The sequence below is a fragment of the Aspergillus eucalypticola genome (genome assembly GCF_003184535.1).
Source record: "Aspergillus eucalypticola CBS 122712 chromosome Unknown BO83scaffold_29, whole genome shotgun sequence".
In the NCBI taxonomy this organism is placed as follows: domain Eukaryota; kingdom Fungi; phylum Ascomycota; class Eurotiomycetes; order Eurotiales; family Aspergillaceae; genus Aspergillus; species Aspergillus eucalypticola.
Genome location: NW_020290303.1, coordinates 439,857 through 464,721, shown reverse-complemented (window position 1 = coordinate 464,721; position 24,865 = coordinate 439,857). Strand labels below are relative to the sequence as shown.

Below are 24,865 nucleotides of genomic sequence, written 5' to 3'. Positions count from 1 at the left end.
TGGCTTTACCCGAAGCAAGTTGGTTTTTTGCTGGTGGGTTGGGTTTTTCGGGTGGCTCCCGAGAAAGATTGAGAGAGAAGTACGTACGTACGTGGTTGATGACGACGACGACGACGATGGGGGGCCCAGTTAGTTAGGTACTAACTACGTAGTTACTAGGTAGTTTTCGGTTTAGTTTTGATTGCAGCAGAGCAAGTCTTGAACTTATCAGACGTGGGTTTTAACTGGCATAGGACTGTGGTATGGTATGATATGAATGAATTGATATGAATCGATGACTCCAAAGTCATCAATCAATCCAAGTAACTGTCGAATATGCACAAGATACTGTGTGAGACATAACCAATTATTCACAAGACTTGTGTAAATGGACAGAAGAAGAAACATAACATGTAGAAGAAATAGAAACAAAACAATAGGATCACCATACGGGCATACCAACTGACAAGCTCTCGGAACAGTCACGACCAGCGCGATCAAATCCAAAAACATATCATATCTATGTATAGAATGTCAGAAAGGTTACTACTACCCATGATGATCAGCCGCACAACACCAGATGGACGTAAGTGGAGCAGATCAAAATGCCAATCGTCAGCGTTGATTGATGCCCCAGAACTTCTCCGCTCCAAAAGTACCAGGGGAGTCTTGCTTCCACAGATCATCAAAGGCTGTAAATAGAACTAATTCATTATCGCCCGTGAATGTCTGCTGCAAGCTGGCAATTGCCTTTTGCTGGTTCTGCGAAGACGGCACAGCCTTGCCATTGGGCTGACCGTTATGTGGCCATCCTGACTCGCTAATAAGCGTTTTCTTGCCGCGGGCCGCTTTGGACACTTTATTGGCTTGGTCTTGGACGTACTGGCCGGCTTTATCAGCGGTGTTGTTGTTATCGAAGAAGGCATGGCAGTTGGCAGCACAATAATCGGACGCTTGGCAGAGCTCGGGATGTTGGATCAGGACTGAGAAGGTATCCACCGTTACCACGGGACCTTGGTATCCTGCTGCGCGGAGCTTGTTGCGTGCTGTGTTTACTGCGTTGGTGACATCGGTAATCGAGTTCTTACCATCGTTGACTAACTCGTTGCCGATATTGATGGTGTGGAAGACGGACCAGTCCCCGTTGGCAGCCCCGGTGATGTAGTCAAGACTGGATGGGAAGTTCTGCAGGTCGAAGACACCGGCGAAGACTTTCAGGTTGCGTTGTCGCGCGGCTTTGGCAACCTTGTTCGTCTGGTCACAGTCTACGCCGTAGATCCGGACGAACCCGTATTGCGCCAGCTTGTCCAGGTCTTGGTTGACTTGGTCTTGGGTCTTGCAGCTGCCATCGCTGTTATACGGAGAGTAGGAGATGCCAAAGCGACGGTAATTTCCGGTCTTTGGGTGCTTGGTAGATTCAGGAAGTGGGACGGCGGGGGAGAGATCCAGATCATCATCGAGAGTCGGTAACAGTGGTGAAAGAGTTGCAGGTGACTTTGCCATTAGTCTGAACCCTAGCTTGACATCTGAAGCAGTGCTTGTTGGTTACACTTACATTATCTGCCGTCGCAGTTGGGTTTGAATTGCCGCCGCCCACGACGTTGTTGGCAAGAGCATTTCCAGCTTGGTCTACCCACACAATCACATCACCTCCTGGAAGATCACCCAGAGGGCCAAGATCGCGCTTTTTGCCATGGTCGTCTACAATCTCAGTCAGTGGTAGGTCAGGCACTCGTAGTCTCAGGTGCGTACCATAGGGAAGTGCGCGGACAACATAGCTGAGCAACAACACAACGAGGAGGCACAAAAGACGTTTCATTGCTGGTGTAACGCAAAACTCGTTGCTACTGTATTGACAAAGTTGACTTTAAGATCAGTCTTTTAACGTTCAATGCACGTGGGGATTTAAGCAAAGATCCTACCGTAAAGCGCACCAGGGAATAACCGTCAGACACAGAGCAGAAAACGCGGGTTTTGTTCAAAGACACCGTTCAGCCAAATGCATCTCCTGCGATTCACTCTAGCATAGAGTGAAGACGCCTGCCCTTCATTCTAGAGCGCCATAGGTGAAGACAAGGGAGTGCCGCTATTCTGCTTCTAGGAAAACAAATGTTTGACTGGGTTGTTTTGGATGGAATGTTAATTTCGTATCTGTGCAGATTCCTTGGTCTCGAGAATGCGCCACGGCCTCGTCCAGGCCATTTGCCACAAATTCGAAACCCCGATCGATTCCACAGTGTAACCTGTGGCCCCTTGGTGCTCTTCCAGAGCCCTAGGTTGGTGTTCTGTCCCTGTCATGACTCGACCATCAGTGAAGCGGATATCCCTGTACATCCCTTCCGTCGCGTTGAGATCCAAGACACAAATTGAATCACAAACTGCATTGATTGGACAAGAACACGAAATTATTATTAGAATGTAATGTCTATTAATGTTCACTGTGCCCAAGCACGCAAAGAAATAAAGGCCAATATGGGCAAATAAGAATATCTGCACAGTAAAAATAGAGACCCGAAGCTTCAACAACCTCATATCACGCCTCAGGAAACGCATCTAGGTCGCATCAATCCACGGTGTAATATGTTATACAGAAAATCGTGTAGGGTGGTGTTCTATATCACCAACAGAAAGGGCAACGGCACGAATGGAAAGAAGGGTACAAGAGGCGTGTCATTGGAGCATTAATGTTCATGGCCACTTTCAACATAGGCCGGGAAAGGAAATACGAGAAAGAAAGGGAAAGGAGCTTCTTTACTTCCTCTTGCTTAGAACTTTCGTAATCGCGTGGCGGATGGTCGTTCCTGCCTTTTCAATCTCCTTTCTCGTCAATCCGATTGTCACGCAAACCTTCAAGGCAGGAGGAACAATCTGCTTCGGCTCGAAGTTATCCTGGAGAGTCTTCAGGCGACTGATGAGAACACCGTTTGCGAGACACTGTATCCAAAGCAGTCAGTTATCTTTCCGTATAAGCCAATTCTGGCAAGCAACACTCACCTCGTCAACAATATCTTGGAGCAAGAATTGTTGGTCGTCCAGGGACAGCTTCTTCGCAGCAACCACCTCGGGCTTGAGGACCAGAATCATCATAGGGTTCTCGGGGGAACTGGTGCAATACACCCAATCACTGCGAGGGTCTAACTGGGCCCACATGGCCTTGGTATGCTCCCGCAGCTGCGTCACAGTCTCGGGGCTGTTCTGGAGAAGGTTGATCGTAGCACTAGCAGTGGTAGACAAAAGAGCGGGAAGTGCCGCAGAGAAAGTATAAGCAGCAGCCGAGATACGCTGATGATGGACGATCTCTTCCGAGCCAGCACAGAAGCCACCTCCTGCAATCAGTGGGCCGGCCAGCGAGCCCACAATCATATCAACTTCCGCCGCATCGACATTCTGGTGCTCAGTCACACCACGGCCAGTTCGCCCAAGAACACCAAAAGACCAAGTCTCATCGAGGATCAGACGGAACTTGTACTTGAGTTTGAGCTCGATCTGGAACCTAGTCAGCTAAATCCACAGGAGAACCATGATGAGGATAAGCACTCACAATCTTAGGCAGATTCACCATGTCGCCGTAAGATTCAAACAGACCTTCGGTGATAATGAACCGCCTAGTAAGAGGCTTCCTAGCTTGTTCCTTGGTAACCTTTGCAAGGACTCTCTCCAAGTCTTCCATATCATTATGTTCATACCAGCGAACAATGCTGCGAGAGATCTGGATACCCTTGCGAATAGCGAAGCTAACACCCTTGTCCGCAACAATGATATCACCACGCTTTGAGAACGCAGGAATGACACTGGAAATTGTCGAAAAGGCTTGCGCATAAATGATGCAGGATGCAGTACCGAGATAAGAGGCAACATCAGCCTCCGTCTTCATATGAACATCCTGAGTACCATAGAAGCCGCGGGGACCGCAAGGACCAACACCGTAGTTTCGCAGAGTCTGAATGGCCTTCTCCTTGAGTGACTCGTTCGTGTTAAAGTTGTAGTAGTTATAGGAACCGAGATTGGCGACCGTCCGACCGTTGCTCAACTTAGACTTGGGTCCAACTGGGCTGCAAGTCACCAGCAGTCAGCATACCATCTCCGACAGGAGACATGCCAGGAAAGACAATACATACCCAACAATGACCGTCCGCTTATCAACCTCCATCGCCTCCAGTGGAGTAGGCTTTCCCACCAACGGCTCCGGAGTCCACTCATCCACCAAATCATCAACCTCATCCTCCGAAAGTTGAACCACACCCGGTTTAGTCGAATACTTCGGAGCGAGAAGGTAGCGGACCGCAAACAAGAAGAGGAAGAGTTCGACAGCCGAGCGGATCGGGTCGTTCTGGTAACTAGACTTCACATAACGTAGAAAGATCGCTGAACCGGGTAGACGATGGAAGAGGTCGGCGAGTTCATGGAGGTACTCCGAAAGGAGACGCTGAGTCTCCTGGATATCCATGACGGGAGAAAATCCACTTGGCGCTCAGGGCGCAAGTACCCAGGAAGCAGATGAGCGGAGTCTGAAGTTGAAATGAAGGAAAGACCCTCTATCAATGATTCGACAGCATCAGCGACTGAATAATAAGTCAAGGCAGCGGCATTCCCGGAGGTTCGAAGCAACGCGGCAAGTCCAACTTCCGGGATGGGCGCGGCCCTAACACGTGACTTGGCGCTCCTTGCAGGTCAGCTCGTTTCACGAAGCGTATCAAGCACTGAGCATCGAGAGGACTCTGAACATGCAGGTATACTCAGATTATAGTATTTACAGAGTCAAGGAAACGTACTATACGTCTACGTAAGAGTGATGTTGGACTGGGACATTTAAATTCTGAAACTCTCAAGACTCTTTGAATTCATAGTCAACAGGACTAGAGGCAAAGAAGCCCTCTAGATAAACACCAAGGAAATCAATGGCAGCCGATGCAATGGGACGATACAAGAAAAGCTGGCAAGTCTAGTGACCATACATAAAGGACAGAACAACACCTTGACAATACAAAACAGTTGAAAGAGATTGAACCCATTAATGTTCGCAACTGAAGGAGCATACACGCAGTTTCGTCAAGGGAAAAAAAAGGTGGAGACGAAAAAGAAAAATAAAAGGCAAATGTATGAGACTCGGCAGCGACATCAAGACGCTGGTTACTTTATACAGCTCGTTTCCATGTTCCATTTCCGAAAAAGAAAGACAGGTAAAATGTATTGAAAAACAATTTAGGACAAAAACAACCTCTAAGCAGATGCAGACGCCGCGGACGGGGTCCAGGCGGAGTAACCGACAGGAAGACCATTACCAGTGTAACTGGAGATGGTATCGTTGTTGTCGGTATCCAGGGGCTGCATAAGACTCATGATGTTGAGGCTCACGCTGATGCCTTCATCGCGAGCCACCAGAGGAGCAATGAGAAGAATGAGGAACAGAACCAGCATAGTGAAATACAGGATCGCAAAGCGGACAACTCTTCTCTTGCGGAGCTTAGACTGCTTCAAAGAGTAGATGGGAGGGCGGATTTGACGACTGTTTGAATGTTAGTATAGATGAAAACATAGCAATGAAGTGGAATCTGAACGTACCTAGGCCTCAGCCAGAAAAGGATGACGGAGTGGAACTTGTCGACGTAGGGGATGCAGAGAGCAGGAAGCATGATGAAGAGGATAAGATGGCCCAGGACGAAGTCACCAGAGAAGTATCCGAGCTCGGTAATCTTACAGAGGAATTCTCTGCCAGGCTGGGAAAGCGAGTGCCAACCCATGTTGTACCATTTTCCGGTCCACCAAGCAATGTTCGACTGGTCATGCTTGAACTCTCTGGTCAAGGCGAGGGAGATGATAAGCTTGTAGATGAAGCGCTGGATTGCAGCGGCAGCGATCATTCCCAGGACCATGCGAGGCCACGACCAGCTCTCGAGGAAGAACATGACTTCGAAGATGACAAGCAGAACGATGACCGCAATGGCGTGTGCAATGGCGGCGAGGACAGCACCGAACTTCTTGCAGCACATGCCGAAGATGGGACCCATACAGCAAGCCATACCGAAGAACATACCCGAGACACCCGCGTTGACACCAATGGGACCGAAAGCAACGATCGCAATACGAACCACGGCATTCGACGCGCGCGCGTTGTCGTTGGAGATACCAGTTCTCGAGTTGATGTAGAGGTAAGGAACCAGAGTTACAGCAACTTGGACGAGAGGGGCAATGATTTCACTGAAGAAAATGTTCGTGAACTTGGCCCTGGGAACATCGCCGGATCCCTTCTCTGAAGGAACACCAAGAAGCTTGCGCTTGTAACCTGTGAGACGGGTACGAGACAGGCGGCAGAAGGCAATCCAGGAGGAAGCATGCGAGCGTGAGTTACCACGAGACAGCCATCTGATGTAATCGCGGTAGTCGATGAAGAAGTCGTGCCAGGCAAACTGGTGGGGGTTGAAAAGGAAGGGCGAAATACAGAGAGCAAGCAGAGAAACCCAGAACCAGATCAGGGCGGGCGTCCAGACAGTGGATGTCGCGAACAGAAGCATGAGCAGGGAACGAGCACCGGCATAGATGGACGGTCCGGCGAAACGAGAGTACAAGACACCGAATGGGATGCGAGCCGTAGCGAAACCACGCCCAGTACCAATGTAGCGAGCACCACCGAAGGACAAGTTCTGGTGGACAGCGTTGGCATAGATCTGGCAGACGAACACCTCGAACATGAAAGAGAAGGAACCAAAGTGCTTGGCCAAACGAGTAGCCATGCGCCAAAGACCTCTCTCAGTCAGTTCCTGGACAGCCAGGGGAACGAAGGAGATGAAGAACACAATGAAGATGGAGACGACACAGCGGTTCACCCAGGCGACAATGGGAGTGAGATCCGCACAGTAGGTGGGACGCAGAGGGTCAGTGATGGGCAGGTTGGAGTTGTAACGGCAGGTGATAGTCTCATGCTTCAGGGCACCAAGGTTGATCAGGACAATCATGAACATCTGCACAGACAACATGATGAACATGTTGTTAAGATGGAAACCAGGGTGAGCATAGTAGAAGGACAGGAAACGGTCGAGGGGCAGCTGTGTTCCGAGGTAGTAGTACTCTCTCGACAGCATCTGCTCACCCATACCAGTACCAATCTTGGTTGTGAAGTTCAGAATGGAGCCGAAACCCAAATCACGACCCTTACCACACTGGAAGTACTCGCAGTGCTTGATGCGTCCACCACGGCACAGTGCAGTCATACCAGCATAAATATCCTCGTTCAGGTGGAGACCCTTTTGAGCCTTGGAGATACCACCACGCGTAGTCATGAAGATACCGTTCAGGAAATCAGGGTGACCATAGTGCAGCTTTCCACCAATCTGCGCAAGAGTACGAGCAAACAGGGTACCGAACGTCTGTTCCTTACTGGCAGCAACGTCACCAAGAACACCAACATTCTCGGAGAAAATGTATTCACGAGCACCGAGAATGGCGACGGGGGTCTCAGCCTCGGAGGCAATACCAGGGGTGTAGGGCGAGACATTGTCGGTGGTAAGTTCTTCGAACTCAGCCAGAACACTACGGATCTTGAGACACTCCTCCAGGTAGTTATCCTGGTTAGCGTCAATGACCTGGATGTATTCACCGCGGTAGAAGATGATGGAGTGGTTCTGGTTATCGGACTTGCCATCACCGAGAATAGGGTTTCCGGAGAGCTGAATTCGGAACTTGGGCTTCCGCATTCCGTTGTCAAGGAGCTCGCAGTGTCCATCAATCAAAGCCGAGTACAGGCGGGGCTCCTCACCCTCGTTAGCTGGCGGCTCCTCGTCAAGGTAAGCGATCTGGAGATCAGGGTAGGCACGCAGAAGGAACTCGGTGTTTTCACGCTCTTCCTTGTTGAACTTGGCATAACGCTGCATGGAGACGCAGATCTTGAACTTGCGACGAGCCATCCTCTCAAGTTCACGTTCGAGCTTCTCGGAGTTACCACCAAACATCTGGACAACCTCGGGGTTCTCAACGCGGTAAAGCAGCTTGATAGCTCTGCTGTAGTTCATGAAACCGGAAATGGTTCTGTACAGGGTCTGAGAGCGAAGGGAGGACCAGATACGGGTACGGAGCGTGTATTCGGGAGCAGCAGACTTGAAACCGATGCAGTAGAAGGGAAGGTCATCGATCTTGCTCTTCTGCGCATCCTTCTCATTCTTCTCAGGTTCGCCGTTGAATTGCGAGGTCTCATCAGCCAGAATCTTGGTGTCCTTGACGAAGCAGTCCCACTCGTGGGGGTGAAGCTGTTTCAGGTATTCCAGCAGAGTAACACGGGAGTACGGCTCATCCTCACGGATAATTTCACGCAGCGACAGCAGAATCTTCTCGCCGTAGTGGGGGATAAGGACGGTGAAAGTGGGCATGTTGTCAACCGGGAGAGGCTCAGGCATGGGAGTAGCGACAGACTGGGCAAAGAAGGAGATACGACGCTCAGCCTCACTACCCGCCGGGAAGAACTCAGTCTTGAAGGACTGATCTTCCTGGGAAACGAAGAAGGTAGGAGCCCGCAGCGTACGCTTGCCCTCTTGTTCGGAGGGAACCTGGTGGTAAAGCAACTTCTGGACGTGATCAATCGCCAGCAAATGCTCACGGTACATGGAGATGATGATGGCGTTCCATACTTGGGAGATGAGCACCTTGGGCTTGTACTTGATCTCCATGTCGGTCGTAGCCAACACCTTGGAGTAGATACGCTTCGGTAGGCGAGAGAAGATATTTCTCCAGGGCGACCAGATGGAGACACCGAGGTAGAAGGACCGCGCCACCGAGAAGATGGTGTTACAAATGACGTACCACAAGTAACTATCCAGGAAGAATAGAGTCAAATCCATGAACATCATCAGACCAAGAAGGATCTGAGGCTGAGCGTGGCAAAGCACGTTGGGGATGTAGGTCACACCAGCACACTGATGGATACGCATCGGGGACAAGATACGCATGGGATCCTTCAATGACAGGGTCAGGAAGAAGTAGGACTCGACCAGCTTCGCACCGAAAACACAGATCCACAGACCATAGGACATCCACATGTCATTGCCATTCAAGCGTGGGTAGCTCGCTGTGAATGTTTGACTGGCCACATATTGACGGCCGTGCTTCTTCAGGTAACTGCCAAACAGACCTCCAAGAGGCATGACAGAAAAGAAGAAGAACGTGGCCAGAGCAATGAAGAAGTGGACGATACCAATGATCAAGCAAATTGTCTCACTGAGAACGCTGTTGAAGCCGAAGACCACAACACCAGGAGCAAGATTGACAATGAAGACGGCAATGAGGAACATCAGACGCTTGCTGAGATGCTGAGCACCTGCCCACCGGCGAGGCACATACATCCACTCACAGAGCGTTGCGCAGATCTGAATGAAACCAACCAGGGCACCACCAAAACCGACAGCAGACCAATACTTTGAACCAGCGGGCTTGTTGTCCAGCTGCTGCTGGTAGTTCTTGGTGTACAGGGTGGGAGCGTTGTAAGCAGTGAAGAACCAGAAAGCACCCAGGTGAATGACCCAGATACGGTTGAAGTTGGTGATCATGTGGAACCAAGACCGAGTCTCTCTGTACGTCTTGAAGAATGCTTTCTTCCAGTCGACGTCCTTCAACTTGGTCCATCTTTCAGCCGGGGGAACATCGACCAGACGAGTCTTATCCTCGAATGAGATGCGCTCGATACCCTCGGGGTACCAGAAAAGCTGGTTCATATCATCGTATCCGATGATCTTTTCGTGATCACGCTCGCGGCGGACATACTTGCCATCCAAGATTTCATAACCCTGGTCACGGCAGAACTGGTAGAGGGGAGTGATGATCTCATTCAGGTAAGTGAATTCCTCCACCGGCTCGACCCGGCTCTGGCACTCGGGGGAGCTGTAGTAATCGTCGGCACACTTGAAGATGAAGCAAATACACTCAGGCATGTAGCGGACCTGGTTAGCTTCACCCCAGCACAGCATGTACAGAGCCAGCTGGCGCACACGATCATGCGGGGACATGCGGTTCATGCGTGTCTTCCACCTGTAAACAGCAGCTTCCAGGCTATTGTCACCTTCCATGGCCTCGAGATTCTCCTCGACGTTTTCAGGGTTCTGCTGTGCTGCGGCCTTGGCCGCTTTGCGAGCCTTCCTGGTCTTCCGGTCTGCTTTGCCCAACTTCATGTTGGCGAATCCCACGGCATCGTCCAAATCCAGGTGGGCAGCGAAATACCAACGGCGGTAGTTGGCATTGTCACCACCAATGTAGTCTGCGTGCAGAGACAGAAGGGCTTGGTTGGGCGTCATTCTGGAGGCCCGGGAGTCCAGCTGTGTCATCAGGTGGTCGTACATGTTGCGCATGCTGTCCCTCTGGAAACCGAATTTGTTGACCAGATCAATGAAGATATCTTCGATCTCCTCTTTGGAGACGGGAACCTGGCCATCTGATGCCCAGGCTGGGTATGGCTCCCGAGAACGCGATCCACCAGGAAGGGCGTTTCCGTAGTCCATGCCGTATACGGGTGTCGAGGCGCCAGATGATCGGTTGGCGCCATACGAGACCTGCGAAGATGGCGGCCGGTATCCGTTGTATCCACGACCAGCATACTGGCTGTCGGCATAACTGTTGTAACGTTCGTCTCCACGGCCATAGTAATCCATATCCGCAGCTCGAGCAGTTTCCGACCTCATAGTGAAATCGCTAAAGGTCTCCGAATCCTCCTCAGAATCTCCACGGCGTCTTCCACGGGGTGCACCATTTCCTTGATCATAGTACTGGTCACCGTAGTAGTCATCCTGGTGACCAGCATCGTAGTAACCACCCTCTTGGCCATATGCCTGACCTCCTTCTGCGTTGTAGTAGTTGCTGTTCGAGGGACAAACAATGGTCAACCAACTGGACATTCTGGGTACCGATTGTTGCATTTAATGGGGAGACATACCCTCTATCATAATAGCTGTCACCATAATCGTTAGGATCGTAATAAGCCTGGCCATGTTCGTCCTGGTAGTACGCATCGCCTTGCTCCTGATGGCCGTAGCCATCTTCGTAATGCCCTGCTGGATAGCCTGACATGTTGGATAGCCACAATCACCGAGCCGTGTAATAGCTTCTTCTAAACCATGAGTATCAATAAGGCCTTATCTGGGGGGGTGGAGAATGGCGGTTGGTATCAAGGTCCTGCAACTTACATCAACAGTGGCCCATTAAAAATTACTCTGATCCAATTTTCAGTGATAGAAGCATAAACAGATAACACTTCTGGCGCAATGGGATATGTATGTTCAGAACGCGTCGAAGATTGACTTTTGATGTTGTCGCAGCGTTCTTTTCCTCTGAAGGCACCAGTGCCGGAGTGTGTTTCAAGGGTGTGTAAAACTAAACAACAATCTCAACTCGAAACGATCGTCTGCTTATTCTTCTGTTGCTCGCAGGTCGACTTCCAGGGCGGGGCCGGATGGTCGTCGCTGGAGGGACGTTTGATAAACGAATGGAAGGGTGAAGCGAAGTAAAGAACAAAACACGACTAGGGGGAGAGTCAAAAGCAAAAGCCTCCCGGTTGCCGCTGGCTGAACCTGTCTCAGCCAAGAAAGGCCTCCCTCTTCTTTCCTCAAACGAAAGCAAGAAAGAAGGAAGGGAGTGAGGGAGAGGTCGCTAGTGTTGCAAAAAGATGAGTCGGGGGGAAACGAAGTGTCGACGAAAAAAAGAGCGAACAGGAACCGAAAGGAAAAAGAGGTCGAAGATCAAAAGAACGAAAGAAGGAAGGAAGGAACTAAGAGACGGACGGGGAGGGAGGAGGAGGCTAGAGTTGGACGGTAAGTGGTGAAAAGGGAATTGATTGACCACCCAAGCAGGGAAGATAGGACTGGCGCTACTCCCTAGTAGGACCTGGGAAGAAGGGGAGAGGGGGGGCGGCGCTGGTGGTTATTTTGGGATCTGGATCTGCTAATTTACTTGCGCGCCCAGTCCTGTACCTGTATGCGATACTGGATTATTCCTAAAAAGGTCCGGATGGTGTAAATATGGTAAGCAGACGGGTGCCCCTGCAGCCTATCACATCCCGATTCACCCTCCCCATTCATCCCACCTGCACCGGGCGGGGGTTACCATCGGTATTACCGCACGCAGTACCAAAACGCGCGTATTGTTACCCACTTTTTTCGCCGTCCAACTAACTCTTGTCCACAACAACCACCACAAGCAACCCCCCCCCCGACGCCTCAGCCCTCACCATTTCTGGCCTGGAGATTCTTTGACTGTCGGTCGAATGAAGTGCGGATTACTTGGCAGGGTCCTCGGTGATTGGCTTACTGCCGCCTGAGGTGGCTCATGCTGCCTACCAAACTGACCTACCAGATGTCTTGTCAAGGATTCGAGGTGCCTCAGATACCATGGATAATGGGCCACATAAGCTGGAGTCGTTATTTACTTTTTAGTAACGTGGAAAATCTACGTATCTTCCCCCCCTCTGTTTTCGGTTATCCCCTTACCCTTTTTTTCTTTCTTTTTTTTTGGCAATGACTCCATCTTCCAATATATGATATCAATCAAGATAGTTAATGGTGTAACTATTACCCACCCTTAGGGGGGCGAACATCCCTTCCTCTTTCTCAATTCTGGAAACAGTGACAGCTCGAGGCTCTAGGTAGGAGAAGGTTAAGCGGCATGAGTTCCGGCACAACAGGATGGCCAGACGGCGTTGGTGCCGGAATCCATGGGAATCAAGACGGCCCCTGAAGCCCCGACCCACCGCCAGGTAATGCAGATGGCGCAATGAAACTGTATCCATACGGTATGGTGTCTTTTGGCGTATCATCGTGACAGCAATTTACCATATGTTGCTTCGGAACGGCATGCAGGGATAACTCTCCTCATTCTTGAAAGCCTGAAGACTGTCTCTCAACAACCGCCGCAGATATGGTCGTGGCCAGGGTAAAAATGCGTCGCTATGCAGTCTATGGCGGTTGTTACCATCTTGATCTTGTTTATTTATGTTCATGGAATACTGTGAGCCCCTCAAGGAGGAGGGGATGTTTGGTTCAACTGCTTTTTTCGGGCACTGCTTCGTTCCTGATCCAAGACCTGGCACCCACGGTTGCCCTGTTGTATCTGGTGTGTCAGCATAATCACCCCGTCGGCGTAACGAGGTATCTCAGTAAAACTACCCCATATTCAATGCCAATGTAAGCATTACTTGCGGGAGGAAATAGACTATAGAACGACCATACAGAGCTGTTACATCCGTCAGGCGACGTTCACTCAGCGGAGGTATTATCGGATGCTCAGGAACTCCGTACATACATCCACGCTGCGGTTTCATTCTCAATCGAGCGTGAAGAGTTTGCACGACTTGTATTCCATTTGCATCTATCATTCGCCGCGTGAATTTGCTACCAATTGACAGTACGTAACCTGGTAGTTCGAAAACAAACAAGTAGCGTCAGTCGATTTGCCACGGTGGGAAGCTATATTCACTGCTAGCCACTTGAGAGGCTGCTGATTAAGGTAGGTAGGTAGGCAACATTTCCATTTTTACTTTTTTCCAATTATATCTCTCCCCCCCCCCTTGCCACCAATAGTTCATACTCGCCGGCTATCTCACATTGACGGGTAGTCGGCCCTACAAAGTAGTACTAGAGGACGGGGTCCTCCGTCCAACTATCAAATCAAGTGTGCTATTCTTGTGGTTGACCCCGATGAACCCGCCTCGCGAGGGTGGATGCAAACGGGTACTACTTACACAGAGAGGGTAGATCAAACTTTATATAGAGCGGAAGAAATAAGACGCATGACATGGTGGCTTTATCGGAGGTGGCAATACGATCTCTTGGGTTACTGAAACTGGGTGGATGTTCATTCAAGGTTAATGGGATGCAACTCCAATAGCAGAGGGCTTGCAGGAATGCAGAGTATGGGGTTATGCAGTGGATTGTTTCCCATTCCTGAGGGCAATAAACAACAATAGGAAGAGAAGCCATGCCATACTTGTTGTCCCAGCCACAAGAAACCATTTCATCCATTACGGAGTAGTAGTTAACTATGCCGGGTGGTTCCGCTCATTGATTTGGTTCATGAGGACAGGACAGGTCCTGAGAGGACAAGGTAAATTCCTAGTTGACCTGGCCCTTGGGAAACTGGGTGCCTTGAGTCATGGATCCCAATATTAATGTGGATTTGATTTATCCACCTGACGATGATAGATCCTGATGTCTTCTTTTGCTTGCTTCTGCTTCTCTGATCGATGAGATCCCGTCAGCAGCAAATGTGTGGTACTGTCAATTCACAAGACCCGTATGAACAAACACATGGGGAGAATTGAAAGTTACCTTACACGGAATACCTGTCAGCCACTTTACCTGCATGATAAACTGCGTAACGCAACTCAGCAAACCATGCGTTGACACCACATAAGCAAGTGACCCGTTTTTTCCCAGATAATAATGTAAGCTTCAAACCACTAAGATTGAAGTGTTCGAGGCAAGCGAACCCCCCACCTACACATTAGACCCAACTTTGAGCCTTGGTAGACTTGGGTGGTTTCTTGCTTTTCTTTCGGTGCCTTCTTTGCTTCCTTGAAGGACTTCCGATAATATCCTGTTTCTGATTGGCAAGCTAAGGTTATCTTTTGGGCCTTCCCGGATATCGTAAGAGATAATCAGGCTAGGTGATCGACAAGACAATGTGGTCTGCCTTCTTCCCAGCCTTTTTTTCTCACTACACTGCGGGAAGGCTGGGAGAGCATAGCGGTGGGTACACACTAAGTGCTTAGCAGCCGACTACTGTATCTGCTTCATCTTAGACATTTTTCTTTCGCTTGTCGCCGGGAAAGCTGTGCTCCGGGCAGTGTTAACTGTTAAGAGGGGAAGGGTTCTAGAAGGATAGAGTGGTCCTCTTGTGCGGGAATGATTGCTGAACGTGAAGCTTGTGCATCCACCGAGTTATCTAGTATCTACAGGTGTACGCAACATGTCGATACTTAAACGATAGAGTCGGCTCCCAAATTAAATTCGGGCGAACTTCACCCCAAAAAGGCAACCTTTTTTCTTCTTAAGACTTTTTCCGCCATAATGCAGGTCAAAAGCATGCACTTCTGAAAATTGTCTCCGAGATCTGTCGGTGACATGAATAAACACCTACACCGAGATCGAAGGGCAACCAAGCAACCCTCGGAGCCATGGTTCCGGCTACTGCTGCACCACCGGTTGAGGTTCTCACAATATGCGTGTCTCATTTATTCTGCTAAGGTGTTCCCTGGTTCCCTTCTCATGTGGATATACTGTCTACGTTTATAGATTATAGATTGACCTTTTTTGGTATTTCTATAACAATTTGAACCTCTGCTATGGGCAGTACTTTCGACACAGATTGAAAATAGTTTCCGGACATACTATGCCGGTGAACCATAGACCAGCTTCCCTATATATAAATAAATCTCTGCCCTTGCAGGTAGGATTCAGGAACACGGTCTTTCTCCGAACCCCTCGAGTCTACTTCTATTCTAAGTAAACGCAACACAAAGTACAATGGAAGAATAATCGATTGTTGGTCGACGAACTTGTGGGCATCCCAATTGACGAGTATCAAGCCACCACCATGCAAACGAGTGAGCCTGACATTCTCCATAAGACCATAGCGTCTCTCAGGCACAGCCATGCGATAGGCATTTAACGGATATTACTTGCTTATGCTGCATATTCTAATTGACCTTTGAGCCATGCAATGATGGAGGTTGGTGAACCGCCAGGATCCCAGCCGTTCAAACTCATTGCAGCCAACAAATGCAACGATTGATCCATCCATCCATCTTACTCCCTTGTAATAATCTACTACTGTGCTTACTGTGGAGTATTTACTTACTGTGTAGGATCAGGACACCTTTCCAATACAGGTTTCATAAAATGGAGATAAAAAACCAGGACCAATCTTTAAGCAGAAACTCAGTGGGGCTGGGACATGCGCGACCGGGGAACTGTCCAATCGGACCCGTCCGCCCGACAAAAGGGCCAACGGGTGGCGATTTCTTAACGCCGGACAACTCTCAACTGGCTGAAAGGGCCCGGACTGGTCCAAAAGAAACGACGACGTGGAACTCTTGTCTGGGAAGAGAAAAAAAGGGGGTGTGTGGTTTCAGGTTCCATTTGGCCCGACCTAGAACACTTCCCGAGCACCACCAGGGCACCATTATTATCATCCTCCATTAATCGTGCCAATCAGCATGTTGATTTGGATTCCCCTTTCGTTCTTACAAACTAAACACATCTGGTTTTGTAAATTGGTATCTTTTGTTTCGATTTACTTTACACCGCTTGGTTTCTTGTTAGCCGATGGGGTAACTAACTATCAAGTACGTAGTTATAGGGTTGGGTTATAATTATCTTCTGCCTCGTTAATTATTAATGATCGCTATTGGACTCCTTATCCGCCTCGCTACTCCGTACTAAGATAGATACTTACTAGATACTATCTATATCAATCAATCAATAATTTTGGCTGAACAGGGGGAGTCTCGACTGTCGCGGAACTGAGTAGATACTCGGTAACTCCTGAATAATCATGAATTGGCTCTGCCGACGGAAAAAGAAGCGATCATCACCATGCACTGCACGGTCGGTCATCTGCATAACTGACCACGGTGCTAACGTAGAGGGAGAGGCAGAGAGAGGAGGTTGGCCATCGTCATCCTATCCGTCCCGTGCTGTCCTGCCACCGACGGTCTCAGTAGGTACAGATGTTAACAGCCTAGCATCGCCACACCGATATACTACGCTAACCATGTACATCTGCAACTCGATTTCTTGAAACTCAAGATCGGCATGTGTCGAAGCAACATCGGGATCCAGAAGCACGGCAAGTCAAAAAGTTTGTTTGGCTGGGAGTGGGGTGATTGGCAACCTTGCTTGCGCACAGTTGTTCTGTCTGTCTGTCTGATCTGCACGGATGAGATGCTTCTCTCCGCATTCGGTTGTTCGAGTTATTAAGATGCACTGCTGTGTAGCTACGCAACTACCTCCGCAGTTATGGAGTATTTGTGGCTCTTGTGGGTGGTATGATACGCATCTGCGTTTGGTTGGTTCGGTTGCGTTGCACGGTGGAGGCAACGGTATCCCCAAAGCTTGATTTCATGTACACTGTAGGCAGTGAATGGGTTCTGCGTTGGACTGTGCGATGCTGCTGTGGGCGACTTCCTGCTTGATGTCTTAGACCTGATGGATGTAGTGTGACATAGTTCTTGTGCATGTGGGTGGATTGTCTCAGTCCGTCTGTTTTGGTTTGTTCGATATCTCTTATATGCCATATGATGTGGGTGTGCTTGGGCTGGCTGGGATATACCTGTAGTTGCAATGGCTTTGAGTCGCCACACGGTAGTCGTATCGAGTATATGCTAGAGAGCTTGGTAGGCCCTTTGGTTGACAGTGTCCTCCGACCATCAATGCCGTGGCTGGTGAGAGTACTATATAGTCTGATGCTTGATAATATATAGTGGTACTATGCCCATGGGTATGTGGTATATGCAAGCCACCCACCCCAGATTTTGCTGTGTAGTGCTTCCGTGACTGACACTACAAGCAGCCATGTTCAGTCGGCTGAAGTGTGAGCTACCCGTGGTATATGCCCATAAGCCGTTGTTCCTGCCATGCCTTTCGGTCCTGCCATGGTTGTTTGTTCACCCCAATAGATTTAGGACGTCCAATCTCTTCCCCTGCTCCCCGCTTCTGCACCCCTAATTTACCGCATCTAAGATGTCCATGGTGATATCATCATCTGTCCTGGTGACCAGTGTTTCACATGTCTAGTAGGGTTATGCCTGTTGCCCTTGCCGTGCGACGAGGTTGTTATCCACGGCCGTAATACCGTGACTGATCAATATTGTATCCGTATGCCAGTCACCCCAGGGCTTGGTGCCATTGATATCTCTTCCTTGACACCACCGGCTACTATCACTATGATATAGCTATCTGCTTTAGTAGCGGGCGTCTTCCGGTCAGTTGTATGTACGATGGCTTATATAAAACGTTTGATGTATACATTCTAGGGGCTACACTTTCTATTCCCATATCAGTGAATAATACGTAGCAACGTGTCAAGATTCGCTCATGGCACGAATAGGACTATTAATTAGCAGGGAGATAGCCACGCCAATCAATCATCCATATAAACATGGACAGCCTGCCTACAAGGCCACAGACAGCCCTACGGCATTGCTGTTCATGACCTAAAAGACACTTACAGGCTCATAAATCAAGAAGTTGAGGCTTAAACATATAACAAGCCCGGGTGGTCTAGTGGTATGATTCTCGCTTAGGGATACAAACCCAAGCATATCTGCGAGAGGTCCCGCGTTCGATCCGCGGCTCGGGCCTTGTCTTCATCTTTTTTTGCATTTATTTTTCTTTCTCACCCACATGTAGGCATCTTTTTGTGTCGATAGGGACTTGAATTTGCGTTGTGAGATGAATAAACTTCCCGACTCTCGATGATAAATGCATACCACGTACACCATGGAACCTTAAACCCAATGGCTGCCACCAGACCATCCCGTGGTAGGCGAACCAGTACCGAGGTTGCCGTGCCAACCACGTCTCTTCGCCCATCCATCAACATTAGTATCTAGACCACCTGCATAGATATACCCAGCACCAGCTCACACGCAGGTACACCACACCTACATCTGCAAGCCCGCAGACACCACATATACGGAGCACCGGCATTACAGCAGACGCATTCTAACATCTCACTTCCTGTCCTGCAGGAGCGGGAGGAGGAAGAGAAGCACTTGATCGTGTCTTGCCATCACCAGCAGCCGCACCGCACGAGAAGACAAGACTAGAATGGCTCGACTCAACCCATCCAGTCCCACGAAGCCAGCAAAGCTCCAAGAGCGCCGAACACCTCCACGGCAGAGGACTCTCAATCGCACAGCGACCATCAAGCGCGATACTAGAGACAACAAATACCCCACGAACGGAAAAGCCAAGACAGTAGAACAATGGGCCGCCGCCGAGACATGGACAAAGAGCCGATACTCCGCGACAACGCCAGCGATCGAAGAGTCATTGCAAAGGAAGAATAGTAACAGGCTACAAAGATCTGGCACTGTTTCCAGTGGGGTATTCAATATCTTCTCGGACAATGGGGATGAGCAGAGTGAAACGGAGGAGAGCAGTTTGTCGTCTACTCGGTCTTTGATGTCGAGTGAGGGACGCACTGCGGATCCTTTGCAGCTCTCGCAGGTCAATTCTTTGTTGCTTCCATTGTCGCAGCAGTCGCGGAATAATAGACCGCCGCGTAAGTCGGTCGGGTATAACTATGACAAGGAAAATGATCCGATTGATGATGAGGCAGAAGAGGCTGATGAGAGTTCCGGGCTCTCGAGGAACTCGTCCACTGCCTCTAACCGGGCGCCTACGCGTAGTACGAACAGAGAAGTACAGCCACGAGGCAGGTCCAGGACGAGGTATACGGGCTATCGTCGAGATGAGACGGAGTCGGAGGTCGAAGAAAGCGAAGATGATAATGGCTTTGACTCACTGGATGATTTCATTGTCAGCGACAATGAAGATATCAGCTATCATGAGACGTCCGACGATGAAAGCCTCGAAGAAGAACAAGAAGAGAAACAGCCAACCCCTTCGCCGCCTAGGACTAGAAAGAGACTGCTTAGGGGGAGACGACCCCGTCCAGAAATAGAGCCAGAGACAACACCTCCGGATTCTCCCAGTGAAAGCCTTCACTTGGAACCTTCAGTGCCTGCTACGATAACAATGGAGGTCCCCAAGCTCGAGGCAAAGCCTGAGAGGTTGTTTCAAAGCGAGCTCGAAATATCCGAAAAGTTGAACAAGCTGATGCTGGACAACAAAGACATAGAGCCTAAGCAGGAAGAGAAAAACACTTATGAGTGAGTAGAGATGGAGACCCCCAGCCACCCATATATGTAATAACACCAAGCAGCAGCATCGAAGAAGTAGACGCCCCCACCAAGAAGCTCCCATCAAGGAGCAGTGTTAAATTAGAGACGCCCCCATCTAGTCCAACAAAGGGACGCAGTCTACAATCTCCAACCAAGCTGAAGGCCCACATCCCACCAACACCACACCGAGAGAGCGTCGACGCATTCTGGAGCCAGGAAAACACCAACAACTGGATCGACCAGCACTCTCCGTGCAAGATCGACGATCTACTGCGCGAATTCGACGACTCGGACTCGGATGATGAATTCAGTGACAGGGATACTTTGCCCAAGACCGTAACACCGAAGACCACAACCAAGTCCTCAGCAAAAACACCCAGCAAGACAGCTATGAAGAAGGCCGAAGCGGAGCAGAGAAAGCTCGAGCGGGAGCGCGCAAAGGCATTTATAGAGAACAGACAAGTCATGGCCGAGAAATTCTTCAAAGTCCTCGACGACACCGTGACTGACGGCCGACTCTCAAGAATGACCGCGTCGACAGGAGGCGTGATCATCGAATGGAAAAAGCGACTCCAAACGACCGCCGGTCGAGCATCCTGGAAATGTGTTACCCCGTCACCAAAGAAGGGAGGAGACCCGGCCATGCCACCTCAGCATTATGCCACCATCGAACTGGCAGCGAAAGTCGTTGACTGCGAAGAGCGGATTATCAAGACGGTCGCACACGAGTTCTGTCATTTGGCGAACTACATGATCTCAGGCGTGCATGACAACCCCCACGGCACTAGTTTCAAGGCATGGGCCAGCAAGTGCAAGGAAGCTATGAAGAACCATCCTGTCTACGGTGGGAAAGTCGAGATATCGATCAAGCATGACTACGCCATCGACTATAAGTACGTCTGGCGCTGCGTGCACTGCAACTTGGACTACGGACGTCACTCGAAGAGCATTGACCCCAAGAGACATCGGTGCCGGTGCCAGGGCATCTTGCAACAGATTCAACCCAAGGTGAGGAATGTGTCGCCATTGAAGAAGTCGGTGAACGCGCCAGCCCCAAGCGTCAGGGGACTGTTGAATGAGGTGGGCCGCGTGTTGAATGAGACGCAGAGGCAGACATAATTGGAGGTTCCTGTCAAGTGGGAGGAGACATGGGGATGTTGATCTAGTAGGTATAATATTTGATGTATGTCATGACTGACGGTTGAATGTCTTGTTATTAGCGATCATGTACATACATATACAGCTTGTTGTTTTCATTTCGTTGTTATCTTTTCTCTAGGTGTACAAACAGACCAATCAAGATACATACACCGATTACTGTGCCACTTTTTAAATGTTTCTGTAGTGATCCTTGAATATGATGTAGAACTATCTATCTAAGTGACTACCTAGCACGCACACATAATGGTATCATTCCTCCCACCACCCACATACCCAAGCAAGAAAACACCAGAAAACCAAAAAGACCCCTCCTATATCTATCCAAACAAATCCCACTCCGCAACCACCAATCCATCACCACCAAGCAACCCCTCCACCACCTCCCCAACGACCCCTTCCTCCTCCCTCAACCCCTCCTCATCCCCCCTCCCCTCAAACTCCTTAACCGGCACATTCCCCCAAACCACCAAATCACTCCCCTGCTCCTCCAACCTAACCACCAGAAACGAGCATCTCACTGCATCCTTACCCCCTTCCTCCCCCAACTCCACCCTCCCCGTATACACCCTCCCCGCCCCAGTGCCCTCCCGACGGCCCACACTCGTAATCGGTGTGCGGAACCGAATAGTGTCTTTACTGACGGTGTCATTTTCTTGGATGTCCAGGATGTGGTAGAGGATGGCGGCTTTGTCGAGGGTTTCTCTTCTATCTTGGTTGTGAGATGTGGTGCTGGTGCTGGCGCTGGTTGCGGAAGCGAATAATTCGCTGTGCTTGGATAATGTTTCTTGGCTTGTGCTGTCCGGGACGTATTCGTTGATTTCGTAGATTAGGGTTGAGAGGGTTGTCGGGGAGAGGTAGAGTTCTTGGTGGTCGGGGATTTGGCGGAGGTTACTGTTTTTTTTCATCATTATTGTTGTTGTTAGTATTGGGATTGATGGTTGAGAAAAGGGGAGAATGTATGTATGTATGTATGTACCTAGCATCTAGCCAGCCCTTGGGGATGAGGCCTTTGATGGCGCCGCCGTAGAGGGGTTGCGGGGTGTATGTTGGTGGTGGTGGTGGTGAGGTCATGGTGGGATAGATACGTGTTGTGTTGTGTTGTGTAGTGTGGATGTGTGGTGTGGAGGTATGCGATTGCTTTTTCTGGTTATGGTTAAATGTATATATGTATGAGAGGATAGGAAGGAGAAAAGAGGTATGTTGTAGATTGTTGGTATGATGGAGGAGAGGAAAAGCTCAGCTGCTGCGCGGAGCGGAACTTTGATTGATGGTGGGGGCGGGGTGTTCGGATGGCCGGCCGAGGATTAACTCTACTTAGTACTACTCATATTTTGGCAGAAATGAAGACATCGGATTTGACACATTGATGAGGAGCCGATGATGGTATTTTAAATACCTCTGTCATATGGCTGGAGAGTGTGTATATGTTTTCCATCCCCACTATTCTGGTATGCATCCCTGACAGATGGATATATATCTTTCTAGATAGTACCTGTAGTTCTGGATATCAACAGCCTCAGTAATTTTACGATGTGAAAATAAGCACACTGATTGGGGACACTAATACGATATTCGATTAATGCTACTAGGTAAATAAGAGTACTAGGTGCCATAAGCTGGTATGGACGGACACTGTATACTTCCATAGTTGAATCTAGGCTCAGCAGTAGTCTCGAGAATGGTTCAATTTGTTGCATCCTAATCTCGAGCTCCTAACATCGATAAATATCTTCATAAAGCCACCAACATCCTATTCTGAAAGGATTAACAATCTGACCTGCCAGCAGCAAAAACCGATGGCAATGGTATCAACCATAACCAAGCCCTACATATCCAGCAGCTCCTCAATATACTCGTCCAACGCAATCATCCGGAACCGGTTCCCCCATTTCGCTCGGAATTCCTTCCGGCGATAAGCATAGCTCGTCACTTGGCTGAAGCTGACCAGCTCCACGGCCCAGCCCCGGCTCAGCGCCCGCTCTACCATCTTCATAAATCCGCCCGAGAATTCGGCTTCCGCCGCGTCTCCCGTGGCTAAAACGATGGTTGCCGGTTCGTCCGTGTCTAGCAAACTTTCGAGAATCTTCAGATGCAGAATTTCGTCCACACCCTGCTCAACCCAGCGCTCCTCTGATGCTTCGTTCGTTTCTGAACCGCTACCAGGGTCGTGAGCGCCAGCTCGAGGATTCTTGCGGAACCGCATCTGACGAGGAGTCATATGCTTGACTTTGTGGACCCGGTCGAGAATGTTGGCTTCGTAACCAAGTTGTTCACCTTCGGTGATGGCTGCAAATCGATCCGAGCCCACCAGGACTCGTTTGGCGGTGGGCCGGCCACGCTCGAGGATTAGAGAGAAGTTTTGAAATGACAAAGGCAATCGGCGAATCCGCGTCTTCACCGGGATTTTGCGCGATAGCTTGACCGTATCGTGGAATCCAACCATGATCTGGCCCAGTTAGCGCAAGAACACCATTAGTCTTGAATATACATACATTGGACATGTCAACAAAGACATGGATGGGACGGCGGGTGACATCCGTCTTCTTAGAGTTCAAAGGCCGTCCGACTTGGGTTACGGCATCTGCATAGTCGGGGAAGTTCTTCAAAAGCTTAGTCAAGAGACCGATCCTCCGATCAGCCGTAGACCTATATGCAATAGGCTGTACGCGTAGCGTGCCAGTGTTGGGAGGATTTTTCACAATCTTCGGGGGAGATGCCTCCATCGACTCATCATAGGAGGAAGGTGGTGTCTCATATGGATCAGACATGGCACCCGCCGTGCCGACCTGCGGAGGGACCAGCGACGGAGTGCTTCCGCTTTTGAGCAAAGGAGGATCAAAGACGCTAAGGTTGCCATCAGACTCGGCTTCCACAGCGCTCTCAGAGGTGCTAGCCTCATCTACATGCTTGCTTAGTGCAACATCTGATTTGTTGGGAGCTCGCTTCCCGGCGGTGGCCTTGGCCTGCAAGTTGCGGGACCTGGAGACAGGTATAGGCTTTGACGGAGTACGGGAAGGCTCCTCATCCAACCCTGCAGAGTCGACAGGGTCATTTAAAGGTCGTTTGAGGATTTCGATTCGCTTAGGCGATTGTGGCGTAGGGGTAGGTGTGTTTCGCTGAAGTTCACAAGGTTCAACTGGTGGGCGGGTGGCCGAGATGCTAGTACTGCCTAAAAGCTCCCAAAGAGAACCAAAGTCTCCTAGCTTCGGAGGAACCCCTTCACCAGGCCTCACCTCACGCACATCAGCAGAGGAAGCGGAGCCATCGTTGTTGTTTGTCTCCCACCTAGGCCGAACAATTGAGGCGGACTCCGGGTGGCGATAAGGAACCGATGAGCTACCAGTGCCGTAGGTCGGGGTGCGGAGGAGATTGATCACCGGAGTGAAATCCCAATTTGAAGCTGATTCAAACGATGATGGCATTACAGGTATGAGGGCGAAATTGGTGTGCAATGAGGGTGTTGATTGCCCGGCAGCAGCTGGAGCAGTGATTGATAAGGCGAGCGGGGTTGCCTCCAGAGATAATCACAAACCGGCGGGCTCGCAGAGAACGTCAAGCACGAACGCAAAACGGTAGGTCAAAATCGCAAAGAAAAACAGAGCAAATAGATATAGAGCCGATCAACATGGTGGTCCAGCAGACCTAACGAGAGAGCGTGTTGGCGCCAAACGCATTGGAAAGACGAAGAGAGGGAGAGCGTCAGGCAGGACAACAGGCAGTCGGCCTGAAGGGACTCGCCGCGTGGCGGTGAACAGCTGGCCGCTTTCTGCTGGTGGCTACCGCTTGCTGTTTACATTGCACAATAAAGCTATACTATTTGCAGTCTAGCTCAATGTCGGTGTTCGCTTT

At 49.9% G+C, this 24,865-nt stretch overlaps 7 protein-coding genes and 1 non-coding gene across 8 annotated transcripts; 2 read left to right on the top strand and 6 right to left on the bottom strand.

Moving 5' to 3' along the window:
* Positions 1 to 594: 594 nt before the first annotated feature.
* scw4 (putative cell wall glucanase (Scw4)) lies at positions 595 to 1,803 on the bottom strand (the record flags this gene model as incomplete). The annotated part of the gene is made up of 3 exons (XM_025536926.1): positions 1,732 to 1,803; positions 1,535 to 1,680; positions 595 to 1,473 (listed from the first exon to the last, which is right to left on the bottom strand). The coding sequence occupies exons 1-3, from the start codon at positions 1,796 to 1,798 to the stop codon at positions 595 to 597; spliced, it is 1,092 nt and encodes a 363-aa protein (XP_025384274.1). The 5' UTR covers positions 1,799 to 1,803.
* Positions 1,804 to 2,406: 603 nt separating this feature from the next.
* Positions 2,407 to 4,557, bottom strand: lcbA (serine C-palmitoyltransferase subunit lcbA). The gene is made up of 4 exons (XM_025532072.1): positions 4,098 to 4,557; positions 3,521 to 4,031; positions 2,974 to 3,465; positions 2,407 to 2,913 (listed from the first exon to the last, which is right to left on the bottom strand). The coding sequence occupies exons 1-4, from the start codon at positions 4,424 to 4,426 to the stop codon at positions 2,731 to 2,733; spliced, it is 1,515 nt and encodes a 504-aa protein (XP_025384273.1). The 5' UTR covers positions 4,427 to 4,557; the 3' UTR covers positions 2,407 to 2,730.
* Positions 4,558 to 5,186: 629 nt separating this feature from the next.
* BO83DRAFT_128210 (1,3-beta-glucan synthase) lies at positions 5,187 to 11,351 on the bottom strand. The gene is made up of 4 exons (XM_025526081.1): positions 11,139 to 11,351; positions 10,889 to 11,059; positions 5,542 to 10,812; positions 5,187 to 5,485 (listed from the first exon to the last, which is right to left on the bottom strand). The coding sequence occupies exons 2-4, from the start codon at positions 11,020 to 11,022 to the stop codon at positions 5,200 to 5,202; spliced, it is 5,691 nt and encodes a 1,896-aa protein (XP_025384272.1). The 5' UTR covers positions 11,023 to 11,059; positions 11,139 to 11,351; the 3' UTR covers positions 5,187 to 5,199.
* Positions 11,352 to 16,844: 5,493 nt separating this feature from the next.
* On the bottom strand, positions 16,845 to 17,393 carry BO83DRAFT_128192 (uncharacterized protein). Its single transcript, XM_025526080.1, has one exon. The coding sequence runs from the start codon at positions 17,240 to 17,242 to the stop codon at positions 16,943 to 16,945; it is 300 nt and encodes a 99-aa protein (XP_025384271.1). The 5' UTR covers positions 17,243 to 17,393; the 3' UTR covers positions 16,845 to 16,942.
* An 823-nt stretch (positions 17,394 to 18,216) lies between these two features.
* BO83DRAFT_t230 lies at positions 18,217 to 18,307 on the top strand. The gene has a single exon. It is a non-coding gene; the product is annotated as a tRNA-Pro (tRNA).
* Positions 18,308 to 18,776: 469 nt separating this feature from the next.
* On the top strand, positions 18,777 to 20,974 carry BO83DRAFT_321565 (SprT family zinc-dependent metalloprotease; the record flags this gene model as incomplete). Its single annotated transcript, XM_025527861.1, has 2 exons — positions 18,777 to 19,843; positions 19,900 to 20,974. The coding sequence occupies 2 exons, from the start codon at positions 18,777 to 18,779 to the stop codon at positions 20,972 to 20,974; spliced, it is 2,142 nt and encodes a 713-aa protein (XP_025384270.1).
* A 359-nt stretch (positions 20,975 to 21,333) lies between these two features.
* On the bottom strand, positions 21,334 to 22,072 carry mog1 (Ran GTPase-binding protein MOG1; the record flags this gene model as incomplete). Its single annotated transcript, XM_025527115.1, has 2 exons — positions 21,334 to 21,907; positions 21,993 to 22,072. Coding segments are annotated over 2 exons (654 nt in total), but the record flags the coding sequence as incomplete, so codon positions are not given.
* A 552-nt stretch (positions 22,073 to 22,624) lies between these two features.
* Positions 22,625 to 24,707, bottom strand: BO83DRAFT_440608 (NYN domain-containing protein). Its single transcript, XM_025536272.1, has 2 exons — positions 23,509 to 24,707; positions 22,625 to 23,462 (listed from the first exon to the last, which is right to left on the bottom strand). The coding sequence occupies exons 1-2, from the start codon at positions 24,436 to 24,438 to the stop codon at positions 22,842 to 22,844; spliced, it is 1,551 nt and encodes a 516-aa protein (XP_025384268.1). The 5' UTR covers positions 24,439 to 24,707; the 3' UTR covers positions 22,625 to 22,841.
* Positions 24,708 to 24,865: the final 158 nt, after the last annotated feature.

Coding starts and splice junctions, on each gene's coding strand:
- BO83DRAFT_440608 (XM_025536272.1), bottom strand. CDS start 24,438: ATGCCATCATCGTTTGAATCAGCTTCAAATTGGGATTTCACTCCGGTG. Junction 23,463..23,508: donor TCTTTGTTGACATGTCCAAT/GTATGTATATTC, acceptor TAACTGGGCCAG/ATCATGGTTGGATTCCACGA.
- BO83DRAFT_128210 (XM_025526081.1), bottom strand. CDS start 11,022: ATGTCAGGCTATCCAGCAGGGCATTACGAAGATGGCTACGGCCATCAG. Junction 10,813..10,888: donor GACAGCTATTATGATAGAGG/GTATGTCTCCCC, acceptor TCCCTCGAACAG/CAACTACTACAACGCAGAAG. Junction 5,486..5,541: donor CTTTTCTGGCTGAGGCCTAG/GTACGTTCAGAT, acceptor ACATTCAAACAG/TCGTCAAATCCGCCCTCCCA.
- lcbA (XM_025532072.1), bottom strand. CDS start 4,426: ATGGATATCCAGGAGACTCAGCGTCTCCTTTCGGAGTACCTCCATGAA. Junction 4,032..4,097: donor AAGCGGACGGTCATTGTTGG/GTATGTATTGTC, acceptor GGTGACTTGCAG/CCCAGTTGGACCCAAGTCTA. Junction 2,914..2,973: donor TCCAAGATATTGTTGACGAG/GTGAGTGTTGCT, acceptor CTTTGGATACAG/TGTCTCGCAAACGGTGTTCT.
- BO83DRAFT_128192 (XM_025526080.1), bottom strand. CDS start 17,242: ATGGCATATAAGAGATATCGAACAAACCAAAACAGACGGACTGAGACA.